We start from the raw sequence: 26,508 nt of genomic DNA on the forward strand, positions 1-26,508 counted from the left end.
CACCACCTGAAGTCATTCAGATATTGTGGTGATGTGGATTCCATGAAAACATACATAAAATAGGAAAAGAGAATCTTCTTCAACCAGTTACATATTCAGTTTTCATAATCTCTGTATTTTATTACGTACTTAGTTTTATTTGTCTACAGATCTAAATAAAACTTCCTTGGATTCAGGTCAAGGCCAAGATTTGTGCACCTCAGGTACTGATACCATGTCCAGCTCATGGTTCATTTATATTTTATTGACTTTATTTACTGCCTGGGATTGCAAGGATGTGGCTTACTCAGTTTTCTGCATAGTTGTGATTATTTATGCTCCGCTGGAACCAATTACACTCACTGTGATCTGGTCACAATTTTGTAAGGTAATTAAAAACTGCTGAAAACAATTGTTTTATTTTAGGAGAACTTCTTGTCCGTAACATGTATTTATGAGCAGGTATTTTGTGAACGGCATTCTAGAACTGAGTAGTATTGTGGAAACGCCGTGAAGAAAGCCTCTAATTCAGTGTTTTACTGTGAAGCAGCAAGTTGTTATACGTACTGGAATCTTTCTGTCTTGTCCTTTCTCTGTGGTGCCTGAACCTTTCTCCTTTGCAACTGCATAAACAAAGGCCAAAAGACCTGAGTAGAAAAAAGATGCCTAAGTAACCTTTTTCATTCCACATGAGATGATTCTCTAGCAAAACTGAAGATTAGAAACAGGCAATTGCAGAACCTCCAGTGTAGTTATGTAGAATAAATGCTAAAACCCAAAGTAATTTATAGGAATAAACAGCAAGTATGGATGAAATCACTGAACTGAGTAGAACAGTAATTCACGTTCACATCATGATCCTAAGACACTTTTCCCCATTATTTTTTTTTTCAAATTTATTTATTCTAAGATGTCTTCTTCAGCTTATCCATAGAGGAACCACACAGATTTTCTAAAATATGTTTTCCTGACCCATCTCCCTAACAAATAGCTAGGATTTTCAATTTCCAGTGAAATTTAGTCTCTACTCACTTCTGCTAGGATATATAGTTTAGCCTTTTCCTGACCCAAAATTAGTCTTCTTATCCTGTCAGAAGGAGACTATGTATTGGTATGTTTAAACCTAGCTTTCTGCTTAAAAGCACTGATGCAGCTTATGTTTGTTGCTCAAAATGTTTTTCCTCTTAGTACTAAGCTTCTCTTCATCACCTTTAAAAGGGCTATTGAACATGAGCATAGTTTTTAAAGAGTGATTTTGTTCAACATTTAAAATAAAATATTAGGACAGATATATTTTTGAGCAGCAATTTACACCTTAATAAAACATTGTGATATTGAAGTTCTGAATAAACTGTAAATAATGGAACTATCTACCTAGGGGATGATGAAAATATAAAAGTATATCAAGGTTTGGTAGCTTTTGGATCAATAGGTAATCTTTCCACCTGTCTCCTGGAGCCTAAATTACTCGATTAACGGCAGCAAAGAGATCTTGAACATACCACACGTAGTATGTTTGGAGACTGAGCTCTCCCAGGTATTTTGGCTTACATTTAAAGCAGCAGAGGAGACAGAAGAATGTGTGAAAACAGTGGTCCCAAAACTTCTTACACAGTTTTAGGCTATTATTATTATTACTATTATTATTATTATTGGTAAATTGAAACACTGGGCTTCTAAATTATGCACTTTAAGGGAAAAGGATAATAGCTCTCTATAAAATCACTCATTTAGTTGTCATACACATTGGGTTTTTGTCTGTGACATTATGTTGTAGGCCTGCAGTTGCTGCACTTTTTGTGTCTATCTCAGCACTCTATCCCCTTCTTTAATAGGTTGCTATTGTCAGCCATGTTCATCTGGCATTGATTACAATTTTATTTTTTAAATAATGTGATCAAAATAGTGGGTTTGCATCTCACACAACTGTAAGTAATTCTAACTTTTCAATACAAGGATATTCATTACCATAATATCTAATAGTGGTAATAGCAGCAATTTTATCTGTTTCATGGGCTGAAATTTAAGCTCTATGATTTCAATATTAGTGGTATTTGGAATTACTCAAAACGAACAACACAGTTCCAGTCTGGAGCATCTTTTTCCAAGGCTGACTCTGTCTCATCTAAAATGTCTCTAGGCTGATTGGCCTGACTGTCCATGTCTTGATTCTGTGATATTCATATATTCTGTGATATGGGTTAGAAGAGAGTGTCCTGTTAAGTACCTCATGCTGATGAAAGGAGTTCTATAATGAGCAAGTCGTGGGATATAAATGTCCTTAATAGTTGTGAAAAATATTTTGGGAGATTTTTAATTTACTCCAACAGTATAAACTGTGAACAGCTCATGAAAAGAAGGAAAAGAAGGAGAAGAAAAAGGTCTTTTTTCAAAAGGAAAAATAGTGCTATATCTTAGCAGAGATCATTCTAGCAGATGCTGAAATTTCTTAACATCCTTAAGTGCTTTTTGTTGTTATTTTGTTTCTCTTCCTAACTAAATGAAGTTGAAGGTCCCTGCCTAAGTGCTTACCTTAATAGTATGCAGTTTTAACTGTGAAGCTTTTTAGACTTTGCTTAATATAAGGAAGGCAATGATTGTATTCTATATTTGCTTTATTGTTCAAGTAATATTGTTGACAGTGGTTGTGACTGTAGGTATTTTCTAGAGTAACAGAACAGTACGTGGATTTCTTCCACTAACTGGACGTGGATGCGTTGAAAAACTACTCAAGTTCTCATGCCACGCGACAAATCAGACTTAAAAAATGCTTGAAAAATATATTCAGGGAGCTAGATCTTACTTTGCATGATCTGGGAGGGAGTCTGCAGCCTTGGGCTACAGAAATGCAATGGAAGACCCATTCCTGACCTGGGGGACTCTGCGGACAGTACGGCCCCTGGTCAGGAGGCCGTGGAAATTAGCTCATCCTGATCAACTGAGAATAAATCAAACAGGCAGGGAAAAGCACTCAGGAAATTACAAGGGGAGTATAGGAGTCTGGGCCGCGCTGGGAGAAAGTTAGTGCAGACAGAAGAATGCAAGGACGAAGACAAGGCCAGCAAAATAAGGCTGGCAAAAACACACAAGACAGCAGATAAGTGAGAAACACCTGTGGTCAGCAAAAGCACACAAGTCTGAGCAAAACAGGGTATGAGATAAGGGAGTTTTGGCAAGTTTTGGGCTTTACGTGCTAATTGCAATTAACCAATGCAAATGCTTGTAGAGGCGCGTGAACAGTGCGTGTAGATGACCTGTAGCCTATTAGAAGATAGATGAGTGCGTGTACGGAACTTAGTAGAGTATAAATGTAACCAGAAAAGGAATAGGATATATTACAATAATAATAAAAAAGATGGACGACCTGATCATCACATTGGTGTTGCGTCGTTTCTGTTCCCGCACGGAGAAATAAGGACCCCGGCTAATGGTGACTCCGACAGGGGAGTAACACAGATTGAGGGAATTATTTGAAAATATCTGAAGTAAAACCAGTATGCAAATGTTGTTAATGGTCACTAGAAACCAGGGACCTGATTAATATATTCTCCTGTAGCGAAGTTCTCCTTATTAAACCATGAATAGATGTAATTCTGTCCACAGGAAATCTGAATACCAATATTTTGGCATTCACAGATTTCTGTGCATTTCTCCTCCTTCTGCTTTTAACCCAACACCAGCAGCAATTTTTACTTCCTTTTTATCCCATCTCCAAAGTATGTTTCTTCACTTTGTGGAAAAAGATTAACAGAGAAATGCTGTAAGGCTCAATACTAAGCTTTATGTTTTATTCAGAAACACAGGAAACCACTACATTCCCTTCTATCCTTTCTAGGAAGGAAGGCCAAAAATTTATCACAGAGCAACATTAATATAGGAGTATTTAAGGACTTAAAGAAATAAACTTTAATAAACTTATATTTTCGGCACAGAGCAGATGGTGTTTGACAGACCTGCCTGAAGCTATGTAACATCACATGCCGTGCTATTTATTTTTCAATAATGTGATTTACTAAACAAATTTCTCCTTCTTTGAAATCACACAGTGAAGGAGTTTTGTATACAGATTATAAGTCAGTAGCCATTTTATTAGTAACAGGTAAGGGACACTTAAAATTCCTGGCTAAGTAGAAATTGTGCAGAATGTGAGAAGTATCTCTATGATTTCATCTGTGTTAATAAAATACTGCCATTGAGAGAGCTCAACTGGATCTCAGTCCACTTGGTTTGGTAGCCTGTTTTCCAGCACAGACTGGTTCAAGCCATTTAGCATCTCAGACAGCATGCAGGCGTGATTCGGGCAATTGCACAGAGCAGGGAGTTTTTCGGTAAGCAATATAGAACAGGCTTTTCTTTATTTTGGAGAGAGAAAGGCTGGCCAGATGGATATTGACAGTTTGTGTTGTGTGGCCTCAGGGTCACAGAAGGGTTCCCAGTTGTCTTGTGTTTCACAATAGGATGTACCTTAAGGGCCACTGTTTATGTAATTTAAAACTAGACTAAAAAAGTTACAGGATAAATTTAAAGAGAGGCTTAGGAGAGGTGCTAGATGTAGGCTACCACAGGCCTACTCTCAGCAATAGTTTCCTCCTACGAGCAGTACAAAACACCCAGGTTAGAAACCTAAATTGCAAACTTTTAAGTCAATCTCAAGATTTCTACTTTTTTCCAATGTCAGGAGCCTTTCCTCCTAAAAGGTGCAGTTTATCAGATGCCTGATTTATTCAGTGTCACTGTATCCCGTAGTTTACTACCCTGGAAGAAGTCCCAGGTTCCTATTCAGGACAATTTTCTGACCCACTAAATGGGTGCCAAGCATTAAGTGTTTGCCCTTGCATGGTGAATACAAGATACACCTGTCCTGCGTGAGATCAGTGAAGAATTGTTAACTAGTTGTTTTGTTTGAGAGCTGTAAAATAGCATCCCAATGTAGCCTTAGTTGTCACAGTGTTTGCTTTCTGATTATTCACATTGTGTTAATATTCACTGCAATTTGCACAGTTTAGTAAATTATTCCCTGATTTTATTAAAAAAATAAGGTTATCTTCGCTTAAATGTCTTAAAACATTTTGTGTGGTTATGTATGTATCTTTCCAAGCCAATGCACTAAAGCTTAAACAATGAGAATTCTGGAAGAGAAGAATTTAAACAACATTAAAGAAATTGAATTATTTGACTGGGAAAATAAAACATCCCAGAATGCTAATGTCATCAAGGATACTTGGTTCAGCTAGTACACAGCACACAGCCAGAGTAATTGAAAGTTTTCTTAGAATATAGCTTTGTAGTCTGACAGACTAGGAACCTGGCTGAGACTAGCTCATCTGGCAGTCCCTGTTGTACCATTTCAACGGCTAAGAGAGGCTTCCTATACCAAATTTATCAGCCTCATTTTTCTTGTGGAATTTCAGCTTGAAAAACTATAGATTGTGTGCACATATGACAGCTGCTGTCTTGGACAAAATACCAGGGACTGAATTCAGGACATCTAAAACTAAAAGCATGTGCTGACATTGCTTAGGCGAAAGAGCCGCAGTTCTTTAGCTGGGGACCAGAAGAACTCAGTCAAAGGATGAACACAAGAAAAGTGAGATAAAAATATCAGCGGATTACACAGATGCCTCCTCTTGTATCATAGCAAATGCTTTCTCTCTCTGTTTTCTGGTGTCAATTTGTACAATTAACTCCAGAATTTGTAATGGGTTCTTTTTAAAAACCTAAGAGGTAAATTTATGTTTTGTATTAAATTCTGGTGGCACTTGATATTTTTATGTTTGATTTTCCAAATAAGAAAAGGGGATGGGTTTTACAGATTTCTAAATGATCATAAATGCATTGGCCTCATATCATATTTGGAATTACAGACAATAATAGAAAGCAGGCGTTCTCTCAACTGAATGCTTCGTGCAGAAGAGTGGAACACAGGCCACTTGCCAATGTGGCCATGTAGAGCTGATAACAGTGCTGTACATTTGAGAAATCATTATTGAAAGGGTATGTTTAATCCCCATCCCACCCCAAAAGTGACTTCTCAATAGTTCCCAGAAATATATGCTATTAGGCTCAGCTGGAAATAGAAAATAGCTCTTAATCATATGCAAGGAACAATTCTAAATAGGAGTATTTGAAAACAGCACTGGGAAGGAAAGAGTACTGCCAGAAAGAATGGAAGATCATTTTGATTCTTGATGAAAAGCTATCAAACAGAGTTCAATGTGATAAGAGATGTGACAAATCTTTAGAGAAGCAGTTTTCTCTTAAGAGAAGGGTAATACAACTGACAAAGTCACTTAATGCTTTTTGTACCATTGAACCTAAAAAAATATTATTTTTTCATTGGTTATGAGCCACAAAAAGCTTTTCTCCCCCTTTTTAATCTTCATGAAGATTTTTGCTTTGAGACCTCCTGCAGGAAAGTGTTTTAAGTGGAAGTCTTCTTTATACTGCACCTAATGTCTGCCAATATGATTCCTGTTACAGTCATAGGGACCATTTTCCTTCTGTCCTCAAGCTGCGTTGCTGCTTATTATCATGTTTAACATTCCCAGTGCCTGGCAGGATGGAGATTAGAAACTCTTAATTTTCGTTTTTATAGTGAAAGGTCTTGCCAGATTTTTGGAGCATGGGCTATAATATATGCACAAATTTTATTGGTGGAAAAGTTCTGAACTCTCCAGTGAGTCACCTCAATCTTTCTTCTTATCATTTTAGAATTGTTTTAAAATAACCTGCTATGCCCACCCCGCGTAAACATGTTAAAAACATTACATTGGAAATAACAACTTGATGGGAGCAAACAAAAAAAGATGCATAGATTTCCTTTGATAAATCTCGACTATTTTTTTAAAAAGTGTATATTTTCTGGAGTGTTTTTCTCTAACTCCAAAATTTCATTTTTAACAGACTGGAAGGAAGGAGAAGGGGGACCCACTCAACATTGCTATTGACAAGATGACCAAGAAAACACGAGACCTTCGAAGACAGGTAATCTATGGTTTTTATTATGCTTCTTGATTTTCTAAGGAACACATTGCTTTTCATCTTCAGACTGGTTTTGCCACCTGTAGAGGTATAAAGAATTTGTATCCTTATTTAGATATGACACTACATTACACTTGACATTAAACAAAGGACTAGTGTTTCCCGAGCCAAAACAAGGGAGACTGAAACATATTCCAAGTGTAACCTCCGGTGGTCTTAATATGTGGGAGGGTAGGCAGATTGGCCAGACCTTCACTGCCTTTGTAGCCCAGCAACCTCACTCATAAAAACACTGGCATATGTGCTTATTTGTATTTATTTGGATGCTCTCATTGAAATAACAGGAATGATGAGCGGAATATGAAAAAGTTTGTAAAAGCAGAATATTTTCAAAGGAAACTTCTAAGGTACAATATTAAATAAAGATCCTATGAAGATGCGGAGAAAGCTAATAAAAACTCTAAAGCATAGTTTAAACCATAAAGGTTGACTTATATTACTTTTATCATTGTGTCTGGTAATAAGACTGAAAGATTTGTTCAGCAAACTTGAGGTGGAAAACAATAGAAGGGAGTTTGGAAAACAGAAGGGAGAAACCCTCTATAGGGTTCTCTTTACGCTTTTAAAGTTAAGGCATGAGGTATTACCTCTTTTTACCTCTCTTTTCTCCTTTTGAGATGATCCCAATTCTGCATCTTCTGTAAAAACCATTAAAAAAAAAAAGTCTACCTGGCCAATCAAAGGTTGCTTCTGTGAAAATGATCCAAAATCAACCTATCTGCAAGACCAAGAACTTAAATGTTTCTTCAGATACCTATGTGCAACATGCTAGTTTCAGAAAGGGTGGCCCCTATAGGCATTTTGAAATCAGTGCTCTGCACTGATAAAATTAGCATTTCATATCTTTCTTACCTCTCAGCAAATGTGCTTGCAGATCATATTCTCTGAGCTTGTTTCTCCAAATAATAAAAAAATAGTAATGGATTTACAGACAATATGAATCATTGACTCTCCTGTAGAAAGCCTAGCATCACATCTATTGCTCAGCTAATGGCAGAAGAAAGATCTCCGCTGTTCTGACCTCCAAATTTGTTGGATCCTAGGTTCTGCAGTGGAGTTTGTACCATGTGTTGCCTCCCACCTCTGTTCTTATTGCTTGAAGGAAGTAGCAGACTAACACATGAGTTGCTGTTCTGTGTGAGGCTCTCAGCAGTTGCCTGAATTACTCATCTCTAAAGCCAAATTTACTCCGAAACGTGATATAAAAATGGCACCTTTCTTAATAAACTGTCTGCTTCTCATGTATATTCAGCCCCATGGGTGTTGAATTCAATCTCAGAAAGGTTAGAACTCTGTATGTGGGTAAAGTGAAGCACATATATAATATTTTCCTGCTTGGAGATGAAGTTTTTAATATAGTTTCTGATATTTATGAAAGTTAATCACGTAGGTAAATGTTTATTAAGTTGTGGCAGTTGCTAGTAAACTAAACAAGACTAGATCATAATTGTGCTGGGTTTTGCACAAGCATAGAGGAAGATGGAGTCTCTGCTTTCAACAATGTGTATTCTGACTGTAAATCACTATCCTTTAGAATTGTAATCAATGTTCTGCTTCATCACGTGCACAATCAACAGTATGCATCTGCGTGTCTACCCAGACCTGCCTATGCACTCCCTGCTAAATTTCAGAATATCAAGATGTCACTGAGGGCTTAGTTTAATGGCTGGGGAGAGTGGCTTGCAGCTTAAGAAGAAATGAACCACAGCTGAGATCGCAGTGTTATACTATTTCAGTCTTTCTATTTTGGGCTAAATCATGGGAGAGACAACCAACTTTGAATACCATAATGCCTTTTGTTTTTAATGAATCCCTTTTAAAGCTTGCTTCTCAGATATATGAAGTTTAATGTTACCACCATAAAACTAGACAATCTACAAAATATGTTTAGGTAATGAAGAAGTTATATATATTTCATTTGTTAGTCAGGCACACTTGCAAGGCTTCAGTAGTCAACCATCTAAGACTGATTTTTCGTTCTCTCTCCGGGTTACTTAGCTCTTTATTTCTGAGATTTTATTTGATTATCTACAGAACATGCAGACATGTGAAATGATTGTGGATGGGATACACAGTGCTAAAATTCTATCTCACAATTTACAATCGCATCAATATTTCCTATTCTGATGGGATTACATCTTTTATATTCATCATTTAAACTCTCCTGGGCATTGGAAAACTATTATGGAGATCTAATTATATGTCTTAATATAAACTGCCAGTAAGAACATCAGGCTAAGTCTGAACAACTTTTTGGAAGCAGACAAGTCTCACCAGCCCATAGCTTACTGCTGCCATTTCTTACTTGATTTTGAACAATTTGGAAAAAACACAGGGTTCTGTGCCTGATAACAAGTTATGCCAATTGGCAGGATTTGGGGTCTTTTTTTCCCCCTGGTACACAAGTCTGTCATACGGAAAAAAAAAAAAAAATAATAAAAAAAATAAAAAACAAAACCTAACAGCTAAACAAAAGCATCTTGCACTGTGTGGTACAGCATGCTAGACCAGCAGCAGGGTGCTTGTTGATGCCAGTTATTTCGTTTGTTTGTTTTAGCTCCATAGGGGACAAAAAAATACTAACCCTATAGTTTAAATACTACAGCTAATCATAAAGCAGCACGCACACACAGTATTTCAAGCATTGCAACTCTGTGGTGACATTGAAACAAAGATGAGCAGGAAGGACACACCAAAGAGTTTGGCTAACACACAAACTGGATGCCTAGCGAGGACCAACACGGTCTATAGATCATCTGGAGATGTATGAGCAGGGCACCAGCTGTTCCGCTGTCATCACCACTGGTGTCCCACCTGTCAGTGCCGCTGCCTCCTGCCCTGCTGCCATCATCTCTGCCTTGTGTCCTGTTCCAGTAGATCAGCTGAGCTTGTTCTGTCTGTATTAGCCAGTCGGTTTCCCCGCAAGGTACAATAACCAAACCCATTAGTTTTCTCTTAAAGAGCAGATAGCTGTACTGATATTAATTTTAACAGAGCAGCCTGTCTGCAGTATTCTATACCATAGATTGAAATCAAATAATTCTTAATTTTTTGTCCATTCAAGCCATACTAATACTTCATATGCCTCCAAGCAGAAGGAACTGTAAAGAAATAGGAAGACTTTTTACCAGTGATTCTCAGTTTATACTGGAAATGATGCTGTCATATAGCTGTTAAGGAAAATTCATCCACCTCCTGCAGATTTAGGTTTATGTCATTGCTAAAGCTAGTTAGAAATACTGTAATATGTTTGAGATACTCAACAAAAAAATTTCACTTTCTTTGAAACTGAAAAATGTCAGAAATTATCCAGAAATTTAATCTTGCAAATAGAAAAAAAAAAAAAAGCCTGACAGTGCTGAAAAGTTACATTTGGATTTTTTCAGTAGTTTAAATTTTCATTTTGAAAGGTAGTAGTTCATTTTAGCTTAGCATTGCAAATATGAATATATACATATAAATAAATATTTCCAAATTTTCCAAATTGTCAAGAAAGGTTTCCATTGTTTTAAGGCATTTTGATAATTTTGAACTTTTCAGGTTTCATTCCAAAGTAGAATAAAGCAAAATTTAAAAGTACTGTATTTTTCTTGAAGTTGGATTTCTGGTTCTCCTTGCAGTTTTAGGCAACAAAATGTATTATAAAGTATATTAATAAGAACTTTGAAATAGAAAGTCCAGAAATATCTACATTACCAGTTCCATTTCAATAAATACTTTGAATGTTTAGACTGATGTCCTGGACTTTGGTTTTAATGAAATGGATGGCTAATAGAAATTAATGCTATGGTTAAGTATCTAAGTCTGTGTGTGCCAAATCAAAAGGTATTTTTTGCCATCTGATTATTGTTTAGTTACCTTAAACTATGGTTGTTGGATGAAATGCAGTTCAACCTGTTGGGCAGGTACCACAAAAAGCAGAACGACATCAACATCCCATTAGTAGCTACATACAGTTAGTAGCTAGGATGGTGATTTTGAATATGGAAAGCTGTTGTCATTTCTGAAATACCTGTGCTTGTTCTCATGGCTAGATGAATTCTTCACACCCCTCTCTGAGGCAAAACATTTTGATTTACTGTTTCTTTTTATCAAAAATGTTCTCTTCCTAGATTGTCTTTTCCAGACAACATCCTACAAATCTCTGAGGAATACATATTGTGTAGACACAGGACTGAAAAACAAAATTTCAAACAGCTGAATTAATGAAGTCTTGATTTCCACAGCATTGTACAGTCTATATAGGGCTTCCTACAGCAATAATCTCAGGTCTTCCCTTATGGTCTCTGATTTTCATATTTCTTCTCATTTTCTCACATCCATCCTTCTCCTCTCTGCTGCTACCTCATCTTCTGTAGCTCACTTGTTACTCCAGGCTCATCAGTGAAATGCAGGAAGATGTGACGCTGGTTTGGGCACCTTCTCTGCCAACTGGCCAGCTGGTACCCACATGGTGGTCGGCCAGCTGGTACCTATGTTGATACACTGGCCAGCCAGCTACTGACTTCACTTAACAAATTTCCCTCCGTAGGACTCTAATACGGGTGACCGTTTCCTACCCAGACAATTTTTCATCAAACTCCAGCTACTTAACATCCTCAAGACCTCTTCTGTCTGTCAGATGGTTTTAAAATTGGCCAACAGATTAAAATGTATTTGTAAAAATGGACTGAGTTACTGTAAAAAGCCTCATTTCCTCAAAAAAACAGTCTAGAAACAAAAGCCTTTATAGTCAAGACTATGTCCCTGTTCTGTTTTACTCTGTTATCTGCAAGTGCTTGTAATATTGGTATTGTACAACTATAGCATGTTATTATCCATAAATAAACCCTTCAATATGATTTCTGCAATGACATGTAGCTTGTTTTCCCATATGATTTTCTAAGAATGTTTTTCATGTGTGGCTGTGGTTTGTCCTTGTTATTGGTTATTTAATCTCAGCTACTTTGTAGGCTGAAAGCTGAAAGATAGGCACATTTTCTGCATTGGTTTGCATGAGTTCTCTCTCTCTTTCTTATGAATATTGATGGAGATTAGGGTATTGATTCCTTCTTCTCAGTGTCTGCTTTTTCCCAATAGCCACTACTAACACCCTAGTAATGGGGACACGTTTTTGGGTACTTAGGATTAGGTTTACCCATTTAGGCATAAACATAATATTAATAATGACTGTGCTATGGTGTCTTTCTACCAGCCACACACTCAGACTTGTTCAGTCACATACTTTGCAGGAGCCAAATTTAAAAAAAAAAAAAAAAAAAAAAAAAATCCAAGTTATATTTGCCCTTTCCATACCTCTAATCAATTCTTTATGTATCATGTAGTTAGTACATCCTTTCACATGACCCTTATGTATTTTTGATTGGTCATTTCCATTATCCTTGTGCTAAGCTGTGCTCTTGCAAATACCTTTGGAAGACACTTGGAGGACTAAAGGCATGGTATTCATTAGTCTGTTATCACCCATATTCTCTAGCATGCCTCACTTCAATTGCACAGCTACAATTATTATACTCCTTATCTTTTAGTCCTTGATAGTACTGTTTTGGTAGCTATATTAGGCTACAAGTCAAACTTTCAAAAGGTTAAAGGTTGATGAGACAAATACCTCCTGTAATTTCTTCATGCAAATTTGGTAAAACAAAGATCTTGGGGAGAACTTCTTGATCATATTCAGTTTTTACCTACTTCATAGGTCTCTCAAAGTGCTTGCAATTTGGTGTATTTTCTTTAAAATGGGTCACAACAATCTGAATTAGATAACAGGCTTCATAATGTTCTTAGGCTTGTCATATCTTATTTTTTTTCCCTAGCTCTTGAGAAACAGCAGGTCTTCATTTACTCTTTATGTCACTCACTACCACTTAGATTAAGTTGTATCGCTACTGTTTATGAATGGTATTTGCGGTAAAAAAAAAAATCGTTTAGCACTTTGAAACCTGCCAAAAATTGATGTAGACTCTAGAGAGACTCTCAGAATAAAAAAGTATTAATATTAGCTCATGCAATTAGACTAAAGGGACACCGAAAACTGAAAAAATGTGTTCCATTGAAACAGATTTTATCACAGCTAGCCCATACAATGCAAATTATGTTGTGGATAGACACTTATATAATTTCAGTCTGTGGACTTAAATCTCTCTCTCTTTAAGTGTATGCATAGCTTGCTTCTTTACAGTATGTAAACACTTTGAAAAAAACACAGGACTCCCTCCAAAACAGGACATTTTATCATAATCATTTTGCAGCCAAGCTACTGTCTCATATACAGACCAGATGACTTGTCAAATGCTGTAGGGAGGGCCAGCGGCACGTAGAAATTAATTCTTGCTGCCCTGAATCATGATTTGCTGAATTATTATTTTTTTTTGTTTATCCTCCATCCCTTCTACGATGCTCTGAAGACAGGCAACAGTTACTGTCCAGTTTTACAAGAATAATCTGAAACATAGAAAAATAAAGTTGCTTGTGAAGGTGAAGCTGCCTCAACTTAGGTATTCTGTGTTGTACTGGCTTTAAGAGGTACACAGCATCTGTAAATTAAGATACAAGCCCAAGGGAAGTATGAGTGCTTGGAAAGCAAAACAAAACTAAGATCTTCAGAAGAAAGTGAACCCAATTCTAATCAAACAATAGATATTAGATAACCAATTCCTTTCAGCTTCTTTGAGAAGCTGAACAGCACACCCAAAGAAATAAAAAACTCATGTTGAGGGGGCAGAGGGGAAAGAAAAAAAGAGAAATCTGAGAATTTACACCAGCTGATGTCAAGCATGGAAATTGGGTGATAATATAAGGAAGATGCTTTTCCTTCTGCCTCCCATGCAGTCCATAGAGAGTTCACCTCCAGAGGGTGGTTTGGGGTTTCAAGGACATAGTTTGCAAAAGTTCATCTTTTCATATACAGGAAGTCATGAACAAATTTCTTCCTGATTTATGCACCCAAAAGATAGAAGCCTAAAGGTAGGTTTGTGTGAATAGAACTTTTACTTTCAAGCTATAGAGCCAGTCAATACTGCAGCAATAGGTGCATTTCTAGGAGGGCTGGGGGGGGCAAGTTCTGCCTCTCATTACTGTAAAAGTAAGTTCTGACATGCCCTCTGTTGCAGACAAGAGGGCAAAAGTTAAGGTTATAAATCCTGAAGGTGGCTTTTTTTAATTCAAGATGTGTATAATTTAAGGAGGGATAAAAACACAGAGAGAAAAGGTCACGGACCTTACCTAGCTCATAATGCTGTGAGAATTTGTAAGAGAGTTAATACAGTGAAGTAGAGTGAAGATGCAAAACTTCATGCGAGTGTTAAGTGGTAGCAGAATATCCAAGAAGGTTGTAACTTCAGAATTTAGTCTTGCGTGAACGTTTACTAAAGATTTATTTTGCGAAGGCAAAGTTGAAGCAAGGTCATACTTAAAATAAATGGTCCACAGAAGTTTTACTAAGGTTGTGCTGCGTTACCAAAGATGAGGTATCAGTTGTTTCCAGAGGAAAGTGTAGTACAATTAGTGATATTGCCCCATTCTGTTGCATGAAAATGCTTCTTGACAAAATGTTGGCATTTTTAAAAGGGAACCAGCCATAAGTCAGTCTAAATGTCTTTGAACCTAAGGCCACCTGTGGCATCAGCCCTTGCTCGTTAGAAGCTCATCACCTTTTCCTTGTTGCTTAATAGGTTATGTCTTCACCTGCAGTGACTCTAGTGCTCTTGATTATGGAAATCTGGAAGCTGGTTTTCTGAAAGCAGTCTATGAAATGCTAATAATTTATTTCTGTGCCAGCACTATGTGTTTATTTCTTATATTCATTTCATATGGGTGTGCTGCATTGTGTGTACCCCAGTACTTCTTTACTGGGTTTGTCTAGCAGCTTGTACTAAGGTATTAGACAGGAGTCTTGTGTAGTACTGGCTTATAAAGCAGAGATAGGAGTGCTCCACTTTATCAAGTCCTCTACTCTTTCAGCTTCCACTGAATTTATAGTCACTCCTTAAAGCAACAGAAGTAGGCATACTCTGAATATCACCAGCTTAGACTGAAAGAACTGTAAGCCCCTGCCATGATGTTCAATATTGCACCCACTTTTTGTCTGCTCGCATTTGGTAGACTAACTGGAGTATTTACTTTAGGAAAGGAGTTTTAGAAAAATGTCTAAAAATCTGATCTAAAACACTAGAGGCAATGAACTATTATTTAAATTGCACTTAATTGTGATTTTTGATTTGAACTTATTTGAATGCACATGTCTGTCTCCCTCAAAATGCATTTCTTCTAGATGTTTATCACTGTGACATTGAGGTTTTTATGGTGCTCTGAAGTGCTTCAGAGGAAATGGAGAGTGTTTTAATACTGCTGATTTACTCTTTCAGGTCTGCAGTAATTTCCTTACTGCCTAATTATAAGGCTCGGTTTAATTTACTCTACACATAATGTTTACTGGTGCACATATGGTGCCATATTTCAGGAAACTATACCCATATCGGGTAGTTTTGTGTAAGGCTACAGTGTGTAACATTTTCATCAAAATGAAGGAAACTTTGATCTGCAACATAATACTTATGATGGATTATTTTTGTCTGACAAAATCCAAAGAATATAGTAGCTATAGCTGCTTTTCCTTTTTGTAACAGGGACTTGATTTTGCTTTTTTTTAAACTGAATGAAGTTGTGAGCACAGAGGGTTGGCCCTTTAAAGTGGCTTGTGAGGAATTATGAGGCAAAACTCGGTGACAACTATGTTGTGTTACAGTAGATTACTGCACATAGTTTGTCTATTATTCCTCAAATAATGAGTCTTTGGAAAAGCTCACATATTTCAACAAATCTTTGTATTCACTGCAGGAACTTTAGAAGATGCCTAACTCTATAATCATTGCAAGAAACAAGTATGGAGTTTTTAAAAGTCTTTAATGAGAGACACTGAAAATGTGGGAGAAACTCAGAGGAAGTGTATAATTTTGCTACTCAAAAAAACCCAAACCAACCAAACAAAAAACCAACCAAAAACTTATTTCAAGATATTTCTGTTGATGATAGTTTTACATATAGAAGCTTTCACTGTTCTGTAGCATCAGGTAGAGGATGACCTGTAGTCACATCAGCTAAAGAAACTTACAGAAACTTGGATTCATAAAGAGCTTCAAATCTTGATGTTCAATATCAATAATGTAGTAGCGTGAGGTAGGGAGCACTATAAATGTAGAGGAAAACATAGTCCTTTTCCAAAGACTTCTATAATTCTGTCCTCCTAATGGATTTATGAGCAATGGCAAAGTAGGTAGAATTTAATTTCCAAATGAGATTTCGACATTGCATTTGTTTCTTAATTGACATTAATTTTGTTCAGTAACATTATTTTTGAAGTATCATAAAACATCTTTAATGTTACTTGCTATTAAGCAACCCAAAAGATAAAAAGTTTTGGTTTTAGTTTTTACTTTGTAGAAATTGCTGCAAAGAAGAAGAAAACAAAATAAAAACAAATTCAAGGAAAAAACCCAGGCTGTGATCTCACTGCAGTAAGGGCTATTTGAAAGGTATGGATGATAATTGATAGTATCAGATACCAATCATCTCTGTCCAAGGGGCAGGATCAGTTTGTGACTTTGAGTGACTCTTGGAAAGGATGATGAGAAATCCATTTTTGCAGAACACAATCAATTTTTAATCTTGTTTCAGCCATGATCTGGAACTCTAATAGATAGGTCTGCTGAAGACAGCTGTCATCAGCTTTCATTGGGGCTAAATCTCTAGATCTTAGAGAAGCTGATGATAATATTTAGTATGCCAGCCTGTTCCTGCAGCTGGAGTAGATGGGAATGCAAGTGTGACATGCATATCACTTACTCTGTTAATCCTTTAAAGTTTATTGGATCTAACTGCTTTAAGTGAAGTTACTATGCATGTTTATCATAGTGAGGATAACTTCATGAAGGGGTTTCATAGACAACTTCCTTCCCACTTGTGGCCAAGTAGCTATTTAACCTCCCTAAAACAGTTTTGTCCCCAATTTTTTTTTTTTTAATTTACTGGATTTATAAAGAAACATAAAGTTTCAAAGCAACTCTACTTGATTTAAATGTAATTTCGACAGAGACTGAGACAATACATGAAGATACACAATGTGTTGTGGTCCTCAATCCATGGATGTTTAATCTATGATTTTTATTCCTCCTCATTATCCTCATCTTTGTCACACCCCTTTTGCATCAGACCTTCTAGGCTTACAGACTTGGTGACATTTTTGACACTTTGCAGTCCTCCTTGGTTTTCACAAGGATGTCTCAAAGTCCTTATCTTCTCTTCTGGAGTAACCTCCTACAATATTTTCCTTCTTTGTTCCTACATGTAATGTCCTGTTATGCAACTTCATGCCTTTGTATTCTCCTTGTCACAGCTCTACCCTCCCAACTCATACAGAATGAGGAAGTTGATCACTGTCTTTCACTTCTGGATTAGACTTCACTAATGCTTCTCCTACACAGTCCTGACCTGTATTTCTGTCCTCCTGTTTTTCCCACATTTATTGATGGTAAACTCTGAACTGTCCTCTACCTTAAAATGCCCTGCATCATTCTTTATTTTTAGAAATACAAATATTTGGTGCTATCCCACCACTCCAGTCAGCACTGGGATTTTATTGTTCTAACCAGACATGAAACAAGACAGAGTTCTTGCCCTGATAATACTTGCGTTTGGGGAGTATGTGGATGTCTGTCCCCCAAGCTTGTAAATTTTTCTCTGTTTTTATGTAGCTGCACTAACACTGTTAGCAAGCCTGAGGCTTGGTCTTACCAAAAAATTTTTTTTTGAAAAGGCAGTATAAAATTTCTAAGTGACAAAAATTGATAAATCACACACAAAAAGTTAAATCAGTGGGGATTAAGTACCTAAGTACTTGGTAACTAGTTTCTTCTGTGGTTATGGACATATAGCATTTTGACATATAGCACTTTGTAGTGACCTATGACTAGGAGAAATGTTTTTGTGTGTGTCTTACGGTCTTTTAAATTTCTGGTCAAAAATTGTCACTTCAACTTGCTTTCCATTAGTAAATTCTGCCCTAGTCTTTTCCTGACTAAGGGAAGTTTCTCTTTAGAGATAAGAAAACTCACACACAGAAAAATATATGATGAAGTGTGATCAGTCTTTGTAACAGCATTTCTTCCTGTGCTTTTAGCTTAGGCTTAAATCTTAACTATTTTTATGTAGCATATTCCAGAAATCTGTAGTTTGGGTGTCCAAGTGTGATACAGGCTTTAAATGTTAATCTTTTTGCTGTTCAATCAAGACATAATTGATGGCACTAACATCCACATCCTCCAGTCTACTATTTTTCTGCCACATCTTCATGGGTTGTGATGTGCAGAATTGACTGGGACTTTCTGTTTAGCACTATACTGCAGTAGCTTCTAATTGTCACTGTCTTATTCTCCAGAACTCAATTTCACAACATATTGGAGGAGACACGCTTTAACTGCAGTGGAGAAGGCATCATTTTCATCTCTTTCCATTAAATTAATACCTGTTTGGGAGTGCTCTGCAGCTGCAAACTGGAGTTGGATTCAGCTTGTAATGAATATTAAATAGAAAATGGTGAATAAGGTTCTCCTTGGTAAACTTTTGTTACAGATAGCTTTATGCTGCCAGTCTTTATAAAGTTTATCAGTCTGTTAGAGTCATTAATCTCCTGCTGTGACTTTACCTTCCACTGTCAGGATTAGACATTTAATTCTTTACTAGACTGTAAGTATCACTGCGACATTTTGGTTCTAAAATTGTTACATAGCCATGGAAAACATCATTTCAGTGGGCAGTTTAACCTCTTTGAGCACAATTATAGCTGTGAACCAACTATGATAAAACGGCCCTAAATAGTGCTTAAAACAGTAGAACATGATGATATCAAAACCAGCAACTGACTCTGTGCACCATAAACGGACTAAATTGACTGAACTGGAAAGACATAAAATCTGCCTTGTGGTACAACATTCACACTTTTAAAAATATTTGCAGGTCTGGATGTTTTCCTTTCATATCTTTGTGCTGGTCTGGCAAACTTATTATTCTTTTAGCTATATGTCAATTAATAAAGTTTTCTCCATGACAAAATGAATTAAGCAAGATGTTTATTTAATGGGCTTTCTACACTACCCACACTTTGAAGTCACCTCTAATTTAAAAACTCAGTGGGGGAAGAAAAAAAACAAACCTAAAGCATTGTCTTATGAGCAGTACTTTCTGTCATAATATTTACATCAGAATGCAGGGTAAACTAAGGCATTGCAAAGACTTTTGTCAATGTATGCACAAGCTCAAGATCTCATGCGTGTTTTAGAATAAAGCTTGACGTGGTTTTGGTGTGTGTTTTATGACCATTTAAATTCAAGTGACAGACTTCTCCCATTCCCTTCTGAACTGATGTTGGTTGTGTGAAACAGTAAAATCTCTGGATGCATAAGCCATCACTTTGACTAGACTTTGTTGCAGTATGCAGAGGAACGTACAGGATTAGTTTTCCAGTAGTTATTTACTTTGATGAATAGCCCTAATTGGATCAAATAGACTGGTAATGCTGAGCTAATACTTTTAAATGTCTTGTCTTGTGCAATTAATATTACCTTGTCATGTATCCATTTCAGCTATTGGATGAATGTCTTATGTTCATACTCCTGTCACATTTAACAAATGATTTTGTCAAGTCATTCTTTATAGCCTGTGGTGATGGATAGCAAAATTTGTGGTCTCTTGCGTATATGAAAACTGTTAACTATACCTTTCAACTTCAATGCAAGGGTGTCCTAAAACTCAGATAACCAATTTCTAAAGAAATTATAATGCATGTTTACATGAGGGGTTAGAAATATGCTACTGACACCTATCATTAACACAGCGTAGGAAAATACAGTTTGTCAATTTTATATTTATCAAACCCATGACAGTCAGAATTCAGATATTTTTTCAGCTGCTGAAACTGCAGAAAGAAACATACAGTTACCATCAGAAACAAGATATCCATTTTATTCACTCATTTATATTCAGATATAACTTTACTGTGTATTTACAATGGTAAACCCCAAATTGCTGGTTAGCTGATGCTTTTACTGTCCTTTTTATAGATTTCTAGTATGTGGTTGTAGACTGAAGGTATTTAATACCAATGAAAATAAGCTACGTACTTAAACATCTTTTCTTACAGTTCCATGGGGTGTATTGCTATAATCAGATCTATAATACCACATTAACCCCGATTAAAAATTGAATTGCTAGTTCATTGAACACAACACTTTGAAACAGATACCTCCTTATGGAATGATATAAACAGAAAAATGTCCGTTCATTTAACATTTAAAATAGTTTTTTCAGTGCAGTGGATGGTAGGTTTTATTGATAAAGTAATTGAACTTGAGCAAGTGGAATTTTTTTAAGGATTTTCCCTGAGAATAAGATGGAAACCACATGGGATTTTTAAAACCTTTATGAGTTCCTTTGGAAACACCACTATTTGGCATATTTTGGTCCAATGGACTTCAAAAAAAAAAAAAAATCTAACTGTAGGTGTTGAAGTGAGGCTTCTCAGCAAATGTTGGGAGATGGAAATCTGCAGAGGGTGATTAAGTAAATGTGAGACGAACCCTCTCTAGTATGATCTATCCCTTAATGCTGGCTAGAGTTGAAACCCTTTAGTAGGGAAGGATTGATATACATAGTGATTGGAGATCTATCAGCCATACCATGCAGAGCGCTATGGTGGTGCACTATCCTCTGACACTTAACATCTTAGTGTATTTTTTTCTGTCTTTGCAATGCTTTGATATATTTGGATAAAAATTACTGTTTATCTTTGTATTGAGATGGTACCTATCAAAACTCTTCATAGATCAGGATCTCATTGTATAAGTTGCTGTGCAAAGAGACCCAAAGGATAGTCTGAAAGAGTTTTCAATATAAAAATAAGAGTCAGCAAGTGGATATCAGCAGATTGAGAGAAGAAAAGAGACTACAAGGTGACAGTGTGTAGTAGCAACCACACACCAACTTCCTAACTGTTGGCAGGTCTCTTTCATATATTCTTCTCTTTTTTTTTTTTTTTTTTTTTTTTTTTTTTTTTTTTTTTCCCCCCCCCACCTCTTTTTCTGTTTTCCTGCACAAGCTATTCTGAGTGCCTTTAATCATTTTTTGGAAGTGGAAAAATATTTTCCAGGTAGAATCTGAGTAGAATTAATTTTTAAAGGGAATTAAGAATTGCTATTTGTAATACATCGGCTGCTTTAGTTGTAACAGAAATAAAAGGAATACCTCACACAAGCACATATATGCTATTTTGCTTTGCTTGTTTTTACTGCACCACTCAGAGATTGAATGGAAATATTCAAAGTTAGCTTTCTCCTTATTCAAATAGAGCTGACAATTGCTGCTGTCAAACAGCAAATGCATCTTGGATCGTGTATTTACAGTGCCTAACAATATACCAGTTTTCAGTATGATTGGGTGTTTTGATGACACCTTGTCTAGCTGGAGCTTTCTTGTCTGGACTGCAGAATAGAGAAAATTACCTTTCCCGATGTTTCATCTAACTAAAAATGCATGATTTAAGGAGACTAATGGCTAGCCAGACCTCCAGGCTGAATAGCTCTCAGCATGTTGTGTTTGAGTCCTCAGTTTTCCATTCTTAACAACCAAAAAGCTGGAGAAAACATACTAAAAATGTTTCTGATCCATGCTCCTATAGAGCAACTAAGTTTCCAGGAAGAATTACTTAAGATTTCAGTCATCTTTCTGGCTGTCTTTCAAATTGTAGTGAAGTTTGATGTTAATTAGTGTTTATTAGCAAGGAAGAGAAGTTAGTGACATCATTCTTACAGTAATATTGTTTCAAACAGATGTTTTTATGAAATAACAGGTGTTTAATCTTCAGTAACTTGTAGGGTGTTTGGTTTTTTTCTTTGGAATAAATTGTAGTATGTTTTCTAATCCACCTGGAAAATACTTAGAAAGGTTTTCCATTTATATCTGTTGGAGGTATTTGAAAGAGAATACAAAGCAGAAAGCATGTGCTAAATGAAATAATCATTATTGCATAGAATACTATACAGTGCAGGAATTAGAGACGGCTTAGAAATATTCAGGGTAATTTTTTTAATGGTTGCTTGAAGTTAAGCTCCTTAATCCATATTTGACTTTTAAGTGAGCTGAACTGTTTTTTAAAGTAGCGTGCAGCTTTCCGTTCTCATCAATTTACAATGTATTATGTGGGTAGTCACCATTGTTATATATAGATCCATTCAGTCCAGTAGGATTAGATGTATGCCAGCATGAATCTCAGGGGGCTTTTACAGAACCTAGGCTCTTAAGTGTTTGATATTTGTATGCTTGTTGCAAATATATAACTTGGAGGAAAGAAAAAAGCTCAAACTCCTATACAGCGCTATGAGATGCGACACTTCAATGCTTAAATATGAGTAGCCGGTGAGTACAGTGTGGTTGTATATTGATAATTCTCCTTTTATTTACTAGTCTTCTTTCTTTTGTCACAGCTACGGAAGGCAGTAATGGATCATATATCGGATTCATTCCTGGAGACCAATGTCCCATTACTGGTTCTCATTGAGGCCGCAAAAAGCGGTAATGAGAAAGAAGTGAAGGAGTATGCTCAGGTCTTCCGTGAACACGCCAACAAGTTAGTTGAGGTAAGTGACCTTATTGACACAGCTAAATTTCCATCTTGCCTCTTCTGGAGAGGGAATTAAAATTATATACTGGCTGAAATGTTAGACGTAGCATTTTTGTAACACAGGTTTCAGGAGTTTCGGTCAACTTTATCCCGGTGATTGCACACCAAATGTCTGGATGACTGGCAGAGGGGAGTATGTGGTGTATTTTAGCAGTTCATTAAAACGATTGAGCATGTTAAAAATGGTATTTCCAATATTTTGTCAAAAATCATGAGCAACAAGGACTAAATTTCAGTTCAGCTAACAGTCCGATAGATCTTAATCTCGATTGAGTAAAAAGCCAAATAGGTGCTTCACAATACGGTATCTGGTACTAGCCAAAGGCTGCTCTAGACTTAAGAGCTTGTCTGAGCTAAAATAGGACAAAGGACATATAAAGAAGGCATAGCCTTAAGACCATGTTTACTTTTGAGAGGTCTATATTACATATATATGTATAGTACGTGCACACATAGTATATATATTACATATATATGTGTGTGTAGGGAGAGACAGTATCTTCTCTTTCTGAAGAGACGTACCGTGTAAAGTAAATTATAATTTTAAGTCTTCAGGGGTGATATTGCAATAGCTCTATTTTAGCATGAGGAGTATAAAACACAAAGATTGAAACCTGGATGCTGATTGAATGGACTTTTAATAAAATAACGATAATGTTCATCTCGGTTTGCCCTTTAACAGATCAAGAACTATGAAAAATGCTTGTATTTCTTGAAAACAAATGTAACTCAATGATGTTCTGGATAGTATTATGTGGCATTATTGACTTCTCTGTACTAGCATTATTTTGAATAATATGTAGTCCCTCTGCAACATCCTTTTTCTCTAGCCGTGTTCTTTAGCAGAGGAAAGTGCTATTAAGAAACTACTGATTTGACAAGTATTGAACTATACCTTTGAATGGCTTCTGTTCTTAAAACAGGCATTGTCCTAATTCTCTAGTATCTGAGCTGAAGAAAGGAGTAAGGGTTTCTTGGTTACTATTGACTAAAGCTAGACAGTTCCCTGACAAACATGTGTGTGGAGTATATTTAATGGGAGTAGGGTGCTCATTCTTCCCATGTACAAATGCTGAATACAGTAAGGTTTATTACTGTTAGCTGCAAGAGGAGTACAGGACTCCCAGCAACTTTCAGTCCTGACCCCTCTGTATTATGCAAAGATTTGTTACTGCTGCCTGGTGACTGGAGCTGTGGCAATGAAAAGAAATAGCCAGTAGGTATATAAAGAGAGAAGAAAACCAAACAAACTATTCCACAATATTCATAGTTATATTGTAGCGGCAGTCAGAGTTGTAGCCTTATGCGTTATATGCAATGAACGCATGTGCTTAGTATTATAGCAGTCCCCTCCCCTACAGACTTGCAAAAAAGTGTTGCAATTACAGGTCTAATAGTGTTATTAAAAAGTTTTAATAAGATCTACTTAGTTATTTTAAGGATAATAAGAGGTAACGACATAAAAGGAAGAAAAATAGTTTTTAAAAGCTATAACTTAAAAAAATGCAAAATGACATGCACACTTCCACCCCCTCCCCAAAAAAAGAAAAAAAGCAACAACCAAAACCACCAAAACCCCCAAACACCTTCAACTGGAAGAAACTCAACAAAAGAATGGTTATAGTTATCTAGCTTTGGTTTTACAAGCCTGACATTGCAACAGACTTGTACTTTAGACCAAACTAGAGTATGGTTACTGATTTTGAACATTGAGTGGTCATCTTTAGGTACCCCACCAATAAAAAAATGACGATGATAGCAACAATAGATATTTTGGCCCTAATACCTAATATTTTTATTCCATTTCGGTTGCTCTGGACTATTAGAAGCAGATCCTGAATTGAGTCTTCTATGTCTCTGACATCTGGTACTAGCACGTGGATCCATCCTTACTCTTTTCCAAGGATGGATTCATTTAGACAGATCTTAACTTTTTATTTGTAAGGATTCTTTCTGTTTTGGTTAAAGTATCTTGAAGAAATTAATTTCTAGTGCAAGTGGAATTTTGAAACCCAAGTTTCAGGTTCGCCAGACTGCACAAGAAAATAAATATTTAGAATAGATTTATATCCCTTGTACACTAGATTTTGCACTTAAAATAGTTTCATCATTTTTACTTAATGATGCGCAATGCTATCTTAGCAGATGGGCTTCTCTGGTTTTGTGGGTCAAGTATTTTGCAAATAGTAAAATGTGGTTTAAAGATGAGACATAATCAAGTGACTATGAAATGTAAGATCCTTTCTCAGGCACAAGGCCAGAATTGCTTGCTAATATATGCAAACACAGCTCCACTGAAGTATGTGGAGTTGCACTTGCTTATGTTAGAGGAATTTGACACTGCAAATCCAATACTGTGAAAACTCTATAATATTAATCATTAATTTTAAAATCAGAATCTGAATTTCTTGGATGCCTTACCAAGCTCAATAGAAAGTCTATCAAAAGGTCAGGAAAAATAACCCATGTTTTAATACTTTTTTATGTAAAAGCTACATTTTACCATTCAGAGAAAAAAATGCATTTCTTGATATTTGATGAATACAAATGGCAAAATTTTCTTTGCATAACCAATACATTTTCAAAATTATGTGCTGTAAGTATGAGGCTTATGGAAGTTAACATTCTTTTATAGTCCATATTGCAGAATACTTAAATCTTCTCTTAAGAGCTGTTTTCATTATTTATGTAATTTCCCTTCCCCACCTCTTATCATAACATTTTGTCTTTTTGCTTCTCACTTGACTTGCTATGATATGCCTCATTTGAGAATAATAACTGCAAAGCTGAATTCTCATTTTTCTACATATTCACTGACAACCAGTATTGTCTATGGGTTATGTTGGAAACCCCAGAGTAAGGTGTCATCCCATGAAACCTGAGGCCCTTTATCTGTGATACCTATGTTTGGAAGCCTTCTTGTCTCAGGCTACCTCCAGAGTCCAAGAAAGCCGAGCATCTCAAGAATGACACCCAGCTTAACTGGTGTGAAAATCATTCAAAATGACTCAAATTGTCATACAGATGCTTGGGGTAAAAAATAATAATAAAATATAATTTAGATGGTATCTTTCCAGGCATGGATGGCTAATTCCTTTTCTTCAAAACATATTTCAGCAGTCATATCTCAACTTCTCTGCCTTCTGAAACTGAAGTTAGAGAAGTGAAGGTGCCTTTCAAGGTCATGATCTTTACCTCATGAATCCCTTTAATGTTTTTAAAAAATTTATCTCTAATGATTGAAAGTCAGTAAATGCCTAAGTTGTATTGCCAGCTTCAAATGTGACCTTGGGAAGTCATTTAACTTCTGTATCCAGGCACTGTCATTTGTAGCATAAGGTTAATGACAGATAATTCTAATACCTACCACACAAAGGCACTTGACTGATAAATCAGCTCAGATTTATTCAATGCATCTATCAAAGCACTATATGGCAGCTAATTAATTAATTTTTATTATTCTGTTTAGTAATGCTTCCTTGACTTAACTGTTAGTCCTCTGGACTGTTTCTTGCAAAACTTAATAATTTAATCCAACCTTTTTTCTGAGAGATTAAATTCAGCATCCAGTAAACTCTTAAGAGCCATGATAGCAAAGCTGTTTAGTTACTTTCAGTAGGAAACATTAACATGTTTGAAGTTCAATTAAGAACTGTGAAAATTCAGATTATAGGGCCTTCTAGTTAAATTAGTAGATTGCATCAGGCTTTCCATCCTCACAAGGATGGAGAAAAGTCCAAAAGAGTTCTACTATTGATTTA

The 26,508-nt window shown here is 36.2% G+C and overlaps 1 protein-coding gene across 4 annotated transcripts in view; it reads left to right on the forward strand.

Moving 5' to 3' along the window:
* The window catches only part of CTNNA2 (catenin alpha 2), a 524,441-nt gene that overhangs the window by 388,986 nt on the left and 108,947 nt on the right, over positions 1-26,508 (forward strand). For all 4 annotated transcript variants that reach the window (XM_074865479.1, XM_074865476.1, XM_074865477.1 and 1 more), the window contains 2 exons: positions 6,883-6,963; positions 22,551-22,703. In XM_074865479.1, coding sequence (XP_074721580.1) covers positions 6,883-6,963; positions 22,551-22,703 — 234 coding nt within the window. The remainder of the gene's footprint in view (positions 1-6,882; positions 6,964-22,550; positions 22,704-26,508) is intronic.

This window comes from Strix uralensis, chromosome 4, assembly GCF_047716275.1.
Source record: "Strix uralensis isolate ZFMK-TIS-50842 chromosome 4, bStrUra1, whole genome shotgun sequence".
Lineage (NCBI taxonomy): Eukaryota > Metazoa > Chordata > Aves > Strigiformes > Strigidae > Strix > Strix uralensis.